The following is a 15891-nucleotide window of genomic DNA, read 5'->3' on the forward strand; positions in this document are numbered from 1 at the left end:
CACCTCTAAAATTCCAAAGTGTTCAACAACCCACTCATTCATCTCCACTCGCAACCGCCATTTTCTCGTTCGTCTAAAAAGATATCGAGCGAGTCAAAAGTATGCGTCTAGCAAGACTTGATAGCGGAAGCGGTGTACTTGCAGTAGCTGGAGGGGCCCTTGGAGACAGACTTGGGCTCAGAGCCGGGCTTGGTGCCCTTGAACTCCTCGCAGATGGTCTTGACGGAAGAAGCGCAGGTGCCGGAGATGGTAGCGGTACCACCGAAGTTGGGGTTGATACCGGCAAGGACCTTACCGTTGTAGGCCTTGACGTTCTTGATGACAACGGAGCGGGAGACAGAGTTCTTGCAGTTACCGCAGGCACGGTAAAGCTTTCCGAAGTTCATGACGGCTATAGAGTTGTTAGCGGTTGTCAGAGTGTAGTGTCGAAAGAGCTGCTTACTGAAGCCGTCAATGGTGACCGTTCCCTTTCCGTTGTGCTGGATGACCTTGTCATCAGCAGACTGGGCACCTCCGCCCTTGATCATGGCGTTACCGTCACCCTTGAGGGAAAGAGCATCCTCGCAAACGTCGACCCACCAGACGTTCTCGATGGTGCAGGATCCTGTGTACGGTTAGTACGTTTGCTATATGTAGTGCATACAGGGGTAATGCTTACCCTCGCAGTGGACACCCTCGATCTGGTCCTTGCCGATGATGGCGTTCTTGAGGGTACCTCCGTTCTTGATGAGGAAGACAGCGTCCTTGTCACCACCCTCAACCTGACCTGTGCAAGAAGCACCACGGCCGTAGGTCTTCATGCCACCATCGAAAGTTCCGGAAATCTCCTGGGGCTTCTTGTAGGTAACAGAGCCCTTGGAGGCGGGGATCGGGAGGGAGGCACGCTTGGCGAGAGAGAAGAACTCGCTAGGGGCGGAGGCAGCAGGGCCGGCAGCGGCGAAGCCAGTGATGGCAGCAATGATGGCAATGGAGAACTTCATTTTGATGGTTGAGTTGGTTGATCGAAACTGTAGAAAGTCGAAAGAGGATACTTGGCAAAGTATGTATAAAGAATGTAAGTCTCTAAAAGAGGTAGCGAAAGTGGGATGCTTCAAGCAAACGAAAGACTGAATGAATGTGATGGTGGATGATTCCTTTTTGCCGGTGGCCTATGTGATACTTATACTCTTCTCAACTCAGCTTCTGCGCGCCACACTGGTGACTTCACACATTACTCCGAAGATGTGCCATGTGGAAGACAGGGTAGTCTTCCTCCCCGGTGGTACTCAGGAGGCTAGGCCCAGCGCACCATGCGTTTGTAAGTGGGATTCAGGTCCAGAAGGATACGCTCGCAGGGTTTCATGGGCGCTAGAGCCCGTGCTTTGGTGGGGCATGGAAGTCGTAAACAGACTCATGATGGAATGTTTCGACATTGCCCATGTCAGGGTTCTCTCGTACTGTGTATTCTTTCAAGTGATCGTGGTGAAGTGAACACCATCCAGCATATTGGAATCACTGTCCATAGTGTTAGGGTGAGCAAAAACTTGCTCTGCAACCCAGGAGGCAAATTGAGTGATGCGATAGACTCCTTGCTTCCGAACTCCACGCGAAAGCCCGTTATCATGGGTATCTCGCGAATATGCCAGTAACACGTTCCATGTCCGATCGACTAGGGCTAGATACAGGCTGTCATGCCGGCGCCAATGCTCGGAAAGATGCCAAGCTTTGAGCTGAAACCGCACAAATATCCACATCGATACCACATATCTGGAACGCCAAGGAGAACTGAAATTTCCGCTGGTCGTATGGAACGTCTGGCCAGTCAAGCAATTCTCCGGGAACAGTGTTGGTGTCACGCCAAGAGATGTTTGCGACTCATTCTCCGGGGCGAGCCTTGCGCTAGAATCTTGCTAGATTGTCAGGTTGTTTCAATGTTGCCCTTTCGCGCGTAGCAGCCAATGGCAGCTCTACTCAGATAAGCTTAAAACAAGCTCGTCGTGTCTTGGCATGTCATGTTGCGCCAAACAGGCGTGTCGCGCATGACGCCCAGCTGTCGTTTCTAGCTCTTGCACACCGACCGCGATGGAACGGATGGCGCATGTCCACGAAGCCCGCTAACAAGACTCGCTCATCGGGCTGATAGATCCGACCGACTCTAACAATACGGCATTGTTCAAATCTCAGAGAATCTGGTTGTCTGGCATCTGAACAGATGCAAAATGCATTCATCGTGTATGTTGTGGTTTGGTAGCAATCCGTGGTGGAATGTATTACTGATCGACGTCGCGAATCATGGGTACAGCGCGATTCCGCGGCGTGTCGTGCCGTGTTTCGCTGGCCGGGTTGTTGTCTTCCGATGGCATGACTCTCATTTTACGTGAATTCGATCCTTGTTGAATCCTGTGGGATGTGTGCAGCAGCCACAATCATGTTTGGAACATTTCAATAGATGAGTTTGTGTTGTATAAGACCGAGAATCAGTCAGATGAAGATAGCTTGTGGCGCTTGGTCAATGCACTCGTTGGAGAAGGACCGCATTGGCGGACCGCAGGCGATAGTGTGGCGCGGGGATGTGGCAGGAGGTGGCGCTTGTGCACTCCACTTCGTTCCTGCTTCCGATGCCGAAAGTCTCCGACACTGCACAGACTACTGCGTGCAACAACGATGGCCTAGAATAGGCACCAATTTCAGACTCTTCACCGCATCGCGAATGAGGTGAATAAACACATGGATATGTTGCTGAGGTTGTCCACGTCACTTGTCAGTGAAGAAAAATTACAAACACGAATCGCTGCCTTATTGCCTAAGCGCCTTATTGACCAGAAAATTTTACAAAAATGAAACGCTGCGATCCGAAAAGAAGCCAGCGTCAATCTGCACTACTCGCACATGGATACCACAAGCTAAAATAGGCCAATAACAACCTGGGATTCACTTTTGAACGAATCATGTATGTCGTGTTATCGACATTAAGCCACACAGCGGCACAGTTGGCTGATCAGGAGACATGTGCATGCTCTCCTGAATTAGTGCGGGAACAGCGTTGAACCCACCAACCTTAGCCCATGTCCCCTCCTTCGATCCCATCGACGAGTCTAGGGCTCAGGTGCATGACCGGAATGAAGGGTCGAGGTGCACAACAAACGAGAACTTCATCTCACCGCTATGCGCGGTCTTTGCGAGCTGGACTGTCTATTCTCATAGCAACTAATCTGACGTCAATCTATATAGAAGCATGATATGCTCCAGGAATGCCGTTATGTGAAGTCGTGCGCATTGGAAAGTAGAACATCATAAAAGAGTGGTGATCAAGAACTCATTAGAGCAGTGTACCATGCTCATGGCCGAATCATCAGTCAGCTTTTATATGAAATCTTCCAAACCCAATGCACCTGGTCTGCTTTATCTTCCATCCTGTCCCATTGCATCCGTGCATAAATGACCACTGCCTTGCCTCTAATACCGACAAATTATCTCGCGAAAGCTGCGTTCTACTCACCTTCACTAGCTGGATCTTCATGCCTTGACTATTTGCATGCCTCAGCTTCTCGATCCGCTTTGTGTGTCACTTTCTCTCCAACAGAGTCTGGCTCATACCGACCTGGAAATACGAGCTTGACTATACTAACATTCACGCATCTGCCAAGCGCTCTACAGACGTCTACCACACTACCTGTGTATGTCCAATCTTTAGGCACGGCGAAAGGGATACAATTAGCAAGTCTGACGGTGGCGTGGCCACTCGTCGCTGGGTTAACTTTGCCCCTACCATGGTTTAGATGACTATGAGGCGTAAACTGGAAAGGCAGTTGTAGTGTGATAGAGCGGATGTGTTGCAACCAAACACCCCGGTGGTGGACAAGAAAGCGTGAGCGACCTTCCACCCATCCGCACCACTGAACCGCGACTCCTTTCTCTGATCGAATCATCTTGTTGCTTCGTGTCTGATCTGTTTACAAACCCCAGCAGGCTCAGACTTACGCCCCGTCGCTGGATTCTCATTTTCGGATACCGCATATTACGCTTCATGGTTGTGAACTGGTGTGGGGCGATTCTGTTGTCGGTTTCCGGCCAGATCCCGATGGAGAAGGGGAGTGTCAATGCAGCGGTGTATATTAGAACACGCAATTCCTGTGCTAGACCGAGAATATGGGACGGCCGAGAAACGTAATTATAATGTGGAGCATCTGGGTATTCGCGCTCGGCGTAAAGGGTGGCATAGTAGCGGTAACGACTTAGCTGGCGAGTCGTGTAAAGGGGCGGTGTAACATCTTTCATGGCATTCAAAGTCATGCATGGAGTCTCGTTCAGAAGGTAAGCTATGGATTCAGATTGGTGGAATTGAACGCAACCGCTTTGTTCTTTGGTAACAATATGAAGCAGAGTTTGTTACTTTCCACATTAAGTGAAACGTTCAAACAATGGGCCAACGTTTGCTCAAACCTCACGTTAATCTCAAGAGATACCCATCATGAACTAACATCCTCATCTCTTTTACCAGTGGCCAACTGTACCAGCTTCCTACAAGCAGCAAGCCAGCCACACAGCCACCCCTAGCAACGAGTGATCATGCGGCGAGTCCAAGATGTACGTAGTATGATTTCCATCATCATTGACTTCGCGATGGGGGAGGTATGCGGCCGTAACGGGATCATCTCTTTCCAGCAGTTTGTTCATGCACAAATCAATTTCCTCTTCCATCTCGTCAGAGTCAAGAGCGGTACTCTTATTCTTGACAAGAAAATCGCTTCCGTCCTCTCGCTCACACTCTGCTTCCTTGATTGCAAAGTTACCATCCATTGTGACGCGTGGACAGACTTGAGTACTCTGGCCTGGGTAGAAGTACAAGATATCAGTAAGAAAGACAAGGAACTGTTGTTGAAGCCTGTGAAGGGTTACTGTTTTGACCGCAACTTTAACGCTAACGGGCAAGTCGATATGAAATAACTCGACCCGTATCTCTGTGTTGAATGGAAGCTTGGTCGTTGCCATGACGATGTTTGTTATCGGAATCCGAAGGTTCGAAAGATTGTCTCGCTCCGATAGCTCAAAACGCATCAGGATAGTTGGAGGGTACTTCTCATGTCGAGCTGCGCGTTCGCTACGGATGAACAGTCGACTAGCCATGCACCCATACATCAGCCTTAGGTCATCGAAGGTAGCCTGCGCATTGTACGATACGATTCTTCCAACAGCATGGACCCTTGAGAACTTTCGGAGCGCCAGTTCTCGAAAACGGCGATTTATCGAGAAGGGTTCGGGTAAACGAGGTGACATTGTTCGGTTCTCAATGTTATATATGAACCGAGTAACGTTTGAACCCATGAGCAAAGAAAGAAGCTTTTCGCGGATCGATGCCACAAAAAGGAGGCGGGCGATACCAGACCCTTTGTTAACACAGTAATGCTTCCGTTCAAGTTGACCGTTGACATTCAACTCGTAACTAACAGCTGGCATTTCAGTGCTATCACAATGACTAGGTGTACCCAAGATGAACAGAGCTTGCGGGCTCTTGACGTCGGTCCGGACCCCTCGAAGCACATGTGGTGATTGGAGGTAAGCACTGATCTCTGGGATCCGCTGGGGAGTCAGCAGCGTGATCATCGCGTTCAGATTAGAGTCACTAATCGTATTTTGTCGTGGATGATGTAGGTGTCCACGAAGCGGCCGTCCTGAGAACGCAAAGGATATATCAATGTTTGCGCGCTGTCGGCTGCCGTTGGCTGTAAGTATGCCTTGGTACCGCCAAATCTCCATAATGATTGGTTTCAAGTCGATCCATTGCCTGAAAAGATGACACGGTCCAGGACAAAGTGGGCTCAGATCGATGATCACTTTGCGTATGTAATCGCGATACGGACCGAGATCAAACATCCATCGGCTTAAAAGCCCCATGGTTGAAGCGTCCCTGAAAGTGTTGGGCTGCGTAGAGAGTAAAAATGCGTTGTTCGTGAGAAAGATACTCTTGCATTCGCCATGGAGCTGGCGGCAGGTAGTAAATACCTGGATGTCCTGCGTCGCACAAACCATCGCTGGCGACGACAGATACATTATTGAACCGATATGAGGCACTAGTAGAACTGGATCCTCATAGTTGAAAACATTTCGAATGATCTTGTTCCGAATCTCTCCTGGAAGGCTGAGCAGAGGCGAGCCTGTCTGCGGAATGAATACAGTCGTCATTATGGAAGAGGGTTATCGCGTTCGAAGTTATTCTCGATGCGGGGTGTCTCGGGCGGCGGTCGTACGGTCGACCTGTTCGAGGTGTGGTGCATAGAGATTCGAGGAGGGGTTTATGACAATGTGCGACGGCGGAAGCGATCCTCTAATGGGTGGATATAGGCGCATAAGCGGTGTTGAGTGGACATTCACTCCGTCGGAGAGCAAAAAAAGTCCGCTTGACTCGATTGGTAGAAGCGAGTGCCCTCTTTGAGGCACTATGAGTCCACCCTTCTGACCTTTGCATTTCTTGTTACCCAATCCAGGAAAAACATCGCCACAAGACTAGTCCCAATACTAGCAACATAAGTCTGATTTACAAAACTCATGTGTGATAATACGATGATCGGCGGTTCTAGAGCTGGTGTAGTGGCGGTTTTCAAGGGTAATGTAAGCCTGGGGCCACTCGAATCGGTCGTCCTTTCGTTTAGCAGAATGCGAATGAGGATGATGAGGATCAACGCTTCGTTACCTTGTTCGAAGCGACCGTGGTATTTCTCAGATATCTTGTTGAGATATCACCCTAATGAAGATCTCGTAACGTTGACTGTGTCTCAGTATACTGAATCCAGATCATCGAACAACAGCGCCTCAGGCGTTTCGTCGGTCATCTCAACAACCTGCACGAGTCAGGTTTGATTCTAGTATTTAGGCCCTGAAAGAATCTCTGCCACAGTTGGAAAAGTAGCCTGGAAGGATGCCTCCATCAGGACCTCAGGAATCTTTTGACCCACCTTATTGTATAGATCCTGTTGCGGAACATAAACTCCGTCGTCCGGTGGTAAGTATTGCGGGCATATACCGAAAGCAAGGGCGCCTCTGCTAGCGAGGTGACGTTTGAGTTTCAGAGCGTTTGATAGCACTCGAGCCTGGTTGATGCCAAATTCGTGCTCGATTCGTGTCATGCAATTGTCTACGAAGTCTTGGCTTCTTGGCGAGGCTAACGGCATGGCGGCAGCCTACATAGAATCATTAGTAGTAAGAACATGATGCTAGTTACGATTAAAAACCATACCACATAGAGTGCCCATACAGTGCTGTAGCCTCCTGCAACCCGCACGATGGGAAGTCGATCTTTTACTGATCCGTTTCCGATCAGCGCTTTGACGAGATTGTGCGTGTTGCCTCGAAAGTTCCCATCAAGGGATTTGAGTGCTATACGATAAGGAGATTTTGAGGTTGTACTAGCGGCCGTAGGCCATGGTTTGCCTCGCCCCGACGCACCTGGCGGGGTCGGCTCACTATTTGTCGGGCTAGCTACTCTGTTCGGCGCTTCATCAGGGACGTCGTGCAAGAATTGAGGCATGCTTGCTATGATGTCAGATTGTAGCTGGTATAGAGTGCGAGCGCTTGTTTCTAGTTGCTGATGATACTTGGTGCCGACAAGCGTGGGTGGAGTCGAAGTGAAGTCTGCTAATATGCAATTTCGGATGATGTCGTGGAAATAGATCCTATTGTAACGCACCCAGTTCCAAGTTTGAGCTGCTGTTGCAGTTGGGTAAATATGGTAGAAGTTCTCATAGCAGCACTCTTGTTCCTCGCAAGGCACTACATCATAGTCCCAGTCTGGACCTTGATCTTTGAAAATGTTGACAGCAACCTCGTCAAGCTCTAGTGCCGAATCTATGATGTCCATCAATGAGAACGCTTCTTGGTTCAGAATCCGCGCTCTCAGGTCAATGGTCTTGATGTGAAGAAAGAAGAACCGGTTCCTAGGATCCTCGGTATCTAGGTGCTTTATAACTTCGGTGTTCAGATCGTGAACATACTGAGGAAGTGGAACACCTTTTCCCATGCAGTTCATCGTTAGCAAACCAATGGTATGGAGATACATTCTCTGTCCCGCTGGAGTCGAAAATTGGCCCATGCCCCGCATTTTGATTAGGGAGGCAGCGCCATCCACATGATTACTCCATCCAGCTAGGGAGTTGTCATTGAACGTTGCTTCGAACATGCTCAGGAGATTGACTGAGGTGAGGGTACTATCGGCCGTTACGTCTTCAGGCGAGGAAATTGCCGCATTGGCCATTTTGATAGCTTCGAGGTACCAACGTGTCGCTTCGCTTTTGAGACGAGAGTCCATGTAAAGGTTGGCTACGCCAGCGATACCCAAGGCTGTCATTGATGTTGCGACGAGCGGATGGAAGCCGTGTGTGGATAGGTGTTGCTGGTACTCCATTGACTGTATCGATGGCTGATCCACACCCGTGCAGTAGTAGGACATGAAGAAGGATATACCCTGGTCAATGAGTGGCGCTGTGATGGCCGTTCCTGGACATTGTTTGGCCATAATCTGTAGATATGCCTCTCGGAGATCTCTGGTATCTCGTGCATCACGCGCCGCAATGGCCTTTGCCTTTGACTTTTTCGCCTTCGCCTGAGTTTGCGCGGTTTCATCGTGGAAGAAAGCGTCGACAGTTCGATCGTATCCAGGGCATTGGAATTTTCGTTCAAAGCATTTTACGCAACCACCTGGACGCTCGTCGCACTGTAGACGTCTAGTCAGCAACCTGCATCACCGAGGCTAGATCGGACTCGTAGCACAAATCGGAACTGAGATCTGAAGCTACCATCTCGCACTGGATTCCCAGTTAGGAAGAAGCTAGTTGCGACAAGCGGCAGGCGACCGCAACCTCGCGCGGCATACCCTGGAGGGGTTCACAACGCAAGTTTGGACGTATAAATGGAGGCAGCCCGTTACTCACTTTGATTTTTCTTTCGCGGCACTTCTTGCAGCCTGTTGATGGCCGCCCACGGTACACCATTTTGAACACAAGTGGTTTTGCATCAAGGGTACGGAAGACGACAGTATCGAGGCTTAAGAGGCACGGCCTACGGCAGAAGGCTGGTAGAAGTCTGCAGAGTATTTGTCCCTGCGACGTGCAGGCTTACCCAAAGGACTGACGGCGACGATGCTTAGGTGAAGACTGCTTAGCTTGGACACAATAGACGTTGATGGTTGTTTCTGATGCAAGCCACGACAAACATTCCGACGGTACTGATGCATGTCGTTTCGTGGAAGCCGGAGCTTGCGGCGGAACGTTGGTGATCCGACAGACTGGGCGGCCAAGACGACGATTTTCTCGATGTGCAGAAGGGCGGTGATAAGATAGGACGCCTGACGTTAGCGTCGACATTGCGCTTTACTTTGAAGAGAATGTGTGCGATTGGCCAGGTTACTGTCAAGCTTGAACAACTCAATTGAGTTCCCAGCGAACACCTAGAAGCTGTCGGCTGGAACATGAATTCTTACTGCGATGCGTGCTGCGGGTGTCCTGCGCTGGGGCCGAGACAGGGGTCGCTTTTGGATGCCGTTTGACCCTAGGCTCCACCAACTGAACAGCGAACCTCAGTACAAGCCAGATTTCTGTGATCATAATATAGTTTTTGGGATATATTATGGTAGATCAAAGATTATGTCATCAAGCAGCAAAGCATGAAAAAGATTCGAGGCGTTGTGGCGGAGTGGTTATCGCGCAAGACTAGAAATCTTGTTCCTTCGGGAGCGTCAGTTCGAATCTGGCCAACGTCGTCTTTTTTGCTAAAGACTGGTCCCAGCCAGGATGGGCACAGTAACTTTTTGTTTGTTCCTATGGTTGTCTCTTTTGTGATGATCGTTGAGAGGAGAGGGCAATTCGGAATGCTCGGAGAACAACCGTTTAGCATCCGTTTGGGCCAAGGCACGAGCAAGTGCAGTTTGCTAGTTTCCCCTTATCATCAAATGATGATACACATTCGGGATCAGTGAGTGTTTCCCAACACAACAGATGGAAACCAACAAAAGGAACTCATTATTTCCACATTCATTTCCTGGAACATCCTAATCACCATTTTCAAACACAGTCGTGTGTCGCATCTCAACAACGCCTGCCGCTCAGTTCTGCATTTGCTCCGACTCCATCAATCCTGTCCATCACATACCCCAGCGTGACAGTATTTCTTGCATCCCGATTCCCACTCCCACGAGCTGCTCTCGTTTCCATATCTCCAAATGTCGTGGTTACTCTCGTCAAGAGACCTCCAAACACCGTTTCCACACTCATAGATACAAGTGCAGTATTCCGAGCCGTCATCCTGAAGCACGCATAAAGAGCGATCACCGGTTTGCTCTGCGTACCAGTCACCGAGTTTGGGAATAGGAATTTCTATAGTAATATCAGATTGGTCCAGGAGGGGACGGAAAGACGATCGATGAACATACGGAGATTTTGCATAAGTTCCCATCCACAGCGTCTACTACCAGCTCCACCTCTTGATTCAAATGTTGCGATGACGCCCGCAATAAGGACAAAGAGTAGCACTACGTTCATAGTGTTGGTGAGTAGCTAGGTAGGGTAGAGGTGTCTTGAATATGGCCCTCGCCACATAGAAGATGTTGATCGAAATGTTAGAAGAGATTAGAGTGTTGTTTGCTGCTAGGATACTTCAAAAGCACATTGACTTTCGCGATGAGCTCGTGGTACACACACGTGGCTAGCTGCAGACCGTGCCTCGAGGCTACAGCCGGTGGACGCTTGTGCGCGTACGCTACGTTTGTGATACGACGTCATGTCGGATGTCACATGGTGATTCATATCAGTGCACGAATCAAAGGACCAAAGATGAGCTTTATGGAATCGTGTATTCGTAAGAGCTCGTCATATAGATGTCATGTCCAGAACGCCTCGCTATGCAATATGGGTATCTAGGGCAATCATGCCAGGATGTGGAAAACAGTAACGCCGTCATGTAGGAACTAGAACCAAGCCAAACTCCAGAGCGCAGGCATGTTGGGCCATCGCTCCTGCCAGGCTGCAAGTATATCGGGAACGCGCTCGTCGAAGCCAGAACGAGCAGCTCCGCCACCTGATTGCCATCCACTGTCGCCATGCTGCTCCCTCTCTTTTGCCGCAGCTTCATTCAAGCTGAGCGCGAGGTCGAGAATAGCTTTACCACCAACGAGGGCTTCCTCGTGATTATCCCTAATATCAACGTTGAAGACATGAACAGGTCGGTTGAGCTTTCCGCCCTTGTTGTGGAGATCTTCTAGCACAGCATCGAAGCAACGCTCCTCGCACGTTACAACGACATCAACGACACCCGATTCCGTCCCCTGCGAACCTTTGTCTTCAGCATGATCCAGACGTGGTTTACCGGGCACCCAGTCTTGGAAGCGCTCAGGATAGCCCTTGATGTTCAAGTTGCGACCAAGCATGTTGAGCAGGCCGTTGTGAGTGTAGAGGGCAGTATTCTGCTGAGCGAGCTCATCATGAATAGCACGGTAGGTGGTGCTGTTGAAGTGATAGACGTTAGGCTGCGTGATGGTTGGACCGGGGAGTCGGACAAGAGAGCCAGTGCCAAAGCTGATTGTGGGGAGGTGCGCTGAAGCAAGCTGCAGATGAGCTTCCATGGAACTAAGCAAGTTAGCAAGAAGTTGGGTTCGCAGATCAGCGCTGGACATACCGGTTCTGGTTACTCGCACACACAGTGCAGAACTTGAGCTTGAAGCTATCATCAGGCACCATGTTCTGCTCTGCGTGCGCGTCATTGGCGCCGTCCATACCCGTGGGGCTAGGTTCGGTCGGCGGCGGCGGCGGAGGTGGAGGGGCAGCAGTAGCAGCAGCAGTAGTAGTAGCAGCAGCAGTGGGTGTAGGCTGCTGCTCCTGCCTCGCGCGCAGTCGTGGGTCGGCAGACATGGTCGAAATGAAGCGTGGGCGGGCGGGTTGCTGCTCGACGCGTCGGTAGGCAGTTCTGCAAATTCTTCACAACAGTTAGCTACGGCTCCACACATTCGAAGGTAACAATCATTGCAACATTCACGCGAGATCAGAATTTTCAGTGTATATTATTATTAGAGTCCTCAAAGGCTATTGCCTAGGACAGCTCCAATATGTGTTCATCATCGCATAGGTGGGCACGCATCGGGGGTGGGAAGAAACTTACAGTGAACAGAGTAGGAACCCAAGCTCATAGTCCCATACATGAAGGGGATGAGCAAGAGTTGGAGAAAGTGGCGGTGGTGGTGTGGTGGTTATGCAAGGCACGAGGCCTGTGGAGGTTGCAGTCTTTGTCGAGCTCAGAGCTCAGGTCAATGTCTTGTTAGCGGCTGACTAAGCATTCGGGTGAAAGATTACGCGGGGCGCCGAACACCAGACGAAATGGAGGGGCTGGTCGACTTGATACTTTGCCGTGTTGACATCAGGCGTTTTCCTGTTCCTGAAGCGCTTGGACAGTATAGCATTGCCTCGTATAGATCGTATGCTGTTAGATGAGATCGTGGGTGACGCTATGCAATTGCGCAAGCAGCCTCTGTGCCCATACAGGCATGTCTAGGCAACCCAGCTCAAACGCACCTGTCACACGGCATTCTGGCCTGGGTACGGTGGTCGGAAAACAATCATGACATGGCCAAAGGAATGATATCCGAGCCAGCTATGATGTGTCTGCCCTCGTGACAGCACGCGGTGAAGACCGCGTCAAGGAAGTTCCTCGTCGGACTCGAAGCGCATTCGACAAGCGGTCCCTATGCAGCTAGTCGGTGACCTGAAACGCCTACTAGGGTGAAAGTAGCCTAAGCATGCATTGATGGGGTTTGCAATCATGGAAAGGAAGAGCCGTCAGAACACACACCCCTCGTTGATGCCAGCAAGGCTCCGTGTTGAGGCCCGTTGACCTGTTCCTGTACTTGAGAAGTGTTGCCCATTGCGGACCTCTTCTTATGCCTTTTCACTCTGGCGACGCTGTCAAACTTGTCTTGAAACACAGCATTGGCATCTAGCACCTCCCCCGCTGCCTGGTGCCAAAAATAGAGTTGGCCTTCACCACCACGCGCGCGCTGGTCCACGACAACATCCAGAACCCGCCGAGTCTTTCGCCATAGTCGCGTCGCCCCTTAGCCGCACTGTTGCCGTTCCCCTCCTGCACGGTGCCCATTCAAAGCCACAGACTTGTCCCTCGGGTGCGCAGCTCATCACCCGTTCACTGGGCGAGTGTTAGCGCCAGGCCTGAACCCCCAGCGAGCGCTTCTCCAGCCGCTCTACAGTGGAAATATCTTCACGCCCGCCGCTCCCCCTCCCAATCGCCAGGCGCATCTGCACAGCCGACGCCGTCCTTCCAGAAGGCCTCAAGCGCGCCCGCCGGCCCATTGGTCATCGTCGACTGTGAAACATCCGATACAAACATCGAGTCACTGCGCCATCTGCCGTTGCCATTCCAGAGCCGCTCCAGACGTACCGGCTCGCTCTGATTCGAAAGCTGCTTGTGCGCCTTGTGCGCTGGCCACTTGGAGCCCGTTTTGCTGCTGCTGCTGCGGACTCTTGCCTGACTACTGAAAGCTGACTTCTGTCGCGAACCGGCTCTGCCACCCACACTGCCCTCCACCACGCTGGAAATCCCCATATAGCTTACCACCGAAGACCCAGACAACCTGCACAAAGTCCCTCTACCGCGCATGACAGACACCAATTCAGCATCAGAGACGGCCGCCGACCCGCACCGGCTGAAGGACATAACAGAAGGAGTGGCTGTCCAAGAAAAACACAGCGAGCGAGACATGGCTGCCGACGTGTTATCCCCAAGGAGCGATCCTGGTGCATCCGCACAAGTGGGCGTGAATCGCACATCTCTGCCCCCACTCGTTACTTCCCCGCCTTCCAAAGCGAAGCTGGAGCGCGCAAGTTCCTACATGAACAAGCGCCTATCCACCTTCTCCAACGCATCCAACACACACCAATCAGCACGGTCAAGGCCGCAATCGACCGCCTTCCCCATCTTCCACTCGAGTCTGCCTTACTCGCTCGTGCGCGATTTCGCATATGACCCGCTACACCCTCTTTTCTACGGCCCGCTTCCGGAGCAGCCTTCCGACATCTCAACTCCAGCGAGTGAACACAGCCGTAGACTATCAGATCCGCCACCCGTGGCATGGCGCAGCGACCGAGGTGGCTGGTCCGCGGGGCCTTGGGATGAAAAAGACGGCGAACAACTCCCACAGACAGCATACGACGGAGGTCCGCCTTATAGCGAAGATGACGACATCTCAAGCCCGGTGGTCACCAGCCACCACGGCGCACGACACAAGAAGCACAAATCTAACATAGTCAACTTCGATCATACTCGCGGGCGAAGAGGATATCCGGAGGAGCAACGGCGCGGCTCGATAGTGACGATGAACGGCGAGAGCAGCCAATTTGTCAGCGATGAGGCTGCAAACGGACCTGGCGGCGAGTACATCACATACCCGCCCGAGTCGTCGCGGCTCGGTGTGCCAGAAGGAGCATCACGGCGAGACTCACATTTCGCAACCACCCTCCCTCAACGCGCCTACGCGGATGCCGACGGAGACGTCGAAGGCCCGCCTTACGACTCCGACGATGAAATGTCAGAACCCGAGGACTACATACACGATGATAATCGCTTCTCGCGCGACTACCAATTCACAATCGCGTCGCCCGATGAGGAGATGCACGGCAAGGCCGTTGCCCTGTTCGACTTCGCACGCGAAAACGATAACGAGCTACCGCTGGTAGAAGGGCAAGTGATACTGGTATCATACAGACACGGCCAGGGCTGGCTGGTAGCTCAAGATCCGAAGACCGGCGAAAGCGGACTTGTGCCCGAAGAATATGTCCGCCTCCTGCGCGATATTGAAGGAGGTTGGAATGGTCTCGTTGGTGCCATACAGTCACAGCCTGAACTGCTGCCTCCTGAGGCAAACAACGGACCCGAGAGCCTACTCAGCCCGATTTCGGCCGGGCCTGAAGCGAAGACGCCTACTCAGGCCGATCATCCGCAGAACTACACGCCTGTCATATCGACGTTTTCGACAAGCCACAAAGACCTGGAGAAGTATCCAACAGATAAGCTTGGGACGCCCACGACTACTGAAGGCGGCCCATTCTCGAGAAGCAAGGATACGGGGGGCATGGAAGGCGTCGAATCAACACCGGAGCCTGAGTCTCAAGAGCAGAAGCCATGAACATAATCAGGTCGCTTGCCTCACCATCATGTAGCGCAAGTTTGGAGAACGAAACTCACGGCAGTGCGGCAAGCATCTGAGTAGCTTGGGAGCTATGCAACGCCAGGTCAATGCCCCGACCGCCGGGGTCAAGCGTCCGGACTTCTATCATAGCTGGTCGCACAGAAACGAAATGCTCAACGCGTTCACGACATTCGCTTCAACCCATGTCTTACCCCGTTACTTTTACGAACGCATCCCTCGGCATGTAGCGGTTCTTTGTGTTTTTGTCCTCTATATGCAGAGCGCCAAAAAGGATACTGTTGTTGCCGCAGTAAAGACTGACAGGTACATCAGCCTGACGGAGACGATGTGGAAGGATCTCATATCGGCCGAAATAGGCATCATTGTAGTTGTACTTTCTTGACGAACGACACTTGGCTTGGATAGAACAGCGAGCCGAGTAATGACGAGCTGGGAGGCAGTTACCTCTTAAGCTGAGCAATAGTGATGATGCGGTGTATGAACCGCCGTCCTTTGTAATAAATGATTTATTTTCCAGAGATTCACTCTTGTGTCTCGGCAAATCATGGCTGAGGTGAAACCGTCTCTCTATCCCTTTTACGTACACACAACACTTCACAGAGATGGTTTGACTTGGTATCGTAAACATATATTGCACACGCTACTTATTGCTCCCTCAAAACTTGCATTGTTAGAAGGTTGTACGATTACTCTACATGAGAGCCAATATGAGA

At 51.3% G+C, this 15891-nt stretch overlaps 4 protein-coding genes and 1 non-coding gene across 5 annotated transcripts; 2 read left to right on the forward strand and 3 right to left on the reverse strand.

Moving 5' to 3' along the window:
- Positions 1-107: 107 nt before the first annotated feature.
- On the reverse strand, positions 108-980 carry J4E82_004056 (uncharacterized protein; the record flags this gene model as incomplete). The annotated part of the gene is made up of 3 exons (XM_051730339.1): positions 108-391; positions 443-604; positions 659-980. The coding sequence occupies 3 exons, from the start codon at positions 978-980 to the stop codon at positions 108-110; spliced, it is 768 nt and encodes a 255-aa protein (XP_051589967.1).
- A 5859-nt stretch (positions 981-6839) lies between these two features.
- Positions 6840-8488, reverse strand: J4E82_004057 (uncharacterized protein; the record flags this gene model as incomplete). The annotated part of the gene is made up of 2 exons (XM_051730340.1): positions 6840-7157; positions 7214-8488. The coding sequence occupies 2 exons, from the start codon at positions 8486-8488 to the stop codon at positions 6840-6842; spliced, it is 1593 nt and encodes a 530-aa protein (XP_051589968.1).
- Positions 8489-9649: 1161 nt separating this feature from the next.
- Positions 9650-9730, forward strand: J4E82_004058. The gene has a single exon. It is a non-coding gene; the product is annotated as a tRNA-Ser (tRNA).
- Positions 9731-10933: 1203 nt separating this feature from the next.
- SSU72 (RNA polymerase II subunit A C-terminal domain phosphatase) lies at positions 10934-11873 on the reverse strand (the record flags this gene model as incomplete). Its single annotated transcript, XM_051730341.1, has 2 exons — positions 10934-11591; positions 11641-11873. The coding sequence occupies 2 exons, from the start codon at positions 11871-11873 to the stop codon at positions 10934-10936; spliced, it is 891 nt and encodes a 296-aa protein (XP_051589969.1).
- A 1754-nt stretch (positions 11874-13627) lies between these two features.
- On the forward strand, positions 13628-15154 carry J4E82_004060 (uncharacterized protein; the record flags this gene model as incomplete). The annotated part of the gene is made up of 1 exon (XM_051730342.1): positions 13628-15154. One exon carries the CDS (start codon positions 13628-13630, stop codon positions 15152-15154), a length of 1527 nt encoding a protein of 508 aa, XP_051589970.1.
- Positions 15155-15891: the final 737 nt, after the last annotated feature.

The sequence above is a fragment of the Alternaria postmessia genome (assembly GCF_024291825.1).
Source record: "Alternaria postmessia strain BMP 2775 chromosome Unknown scaffold_18, whole genome shotgun sequence".
Lineage (NCBI taxonomy): Eukaryota > Fungi > Ascomycota > Dothideomycetes > Pleosporales > Pleosporaceae > Alternaria > Alternaria postmessia.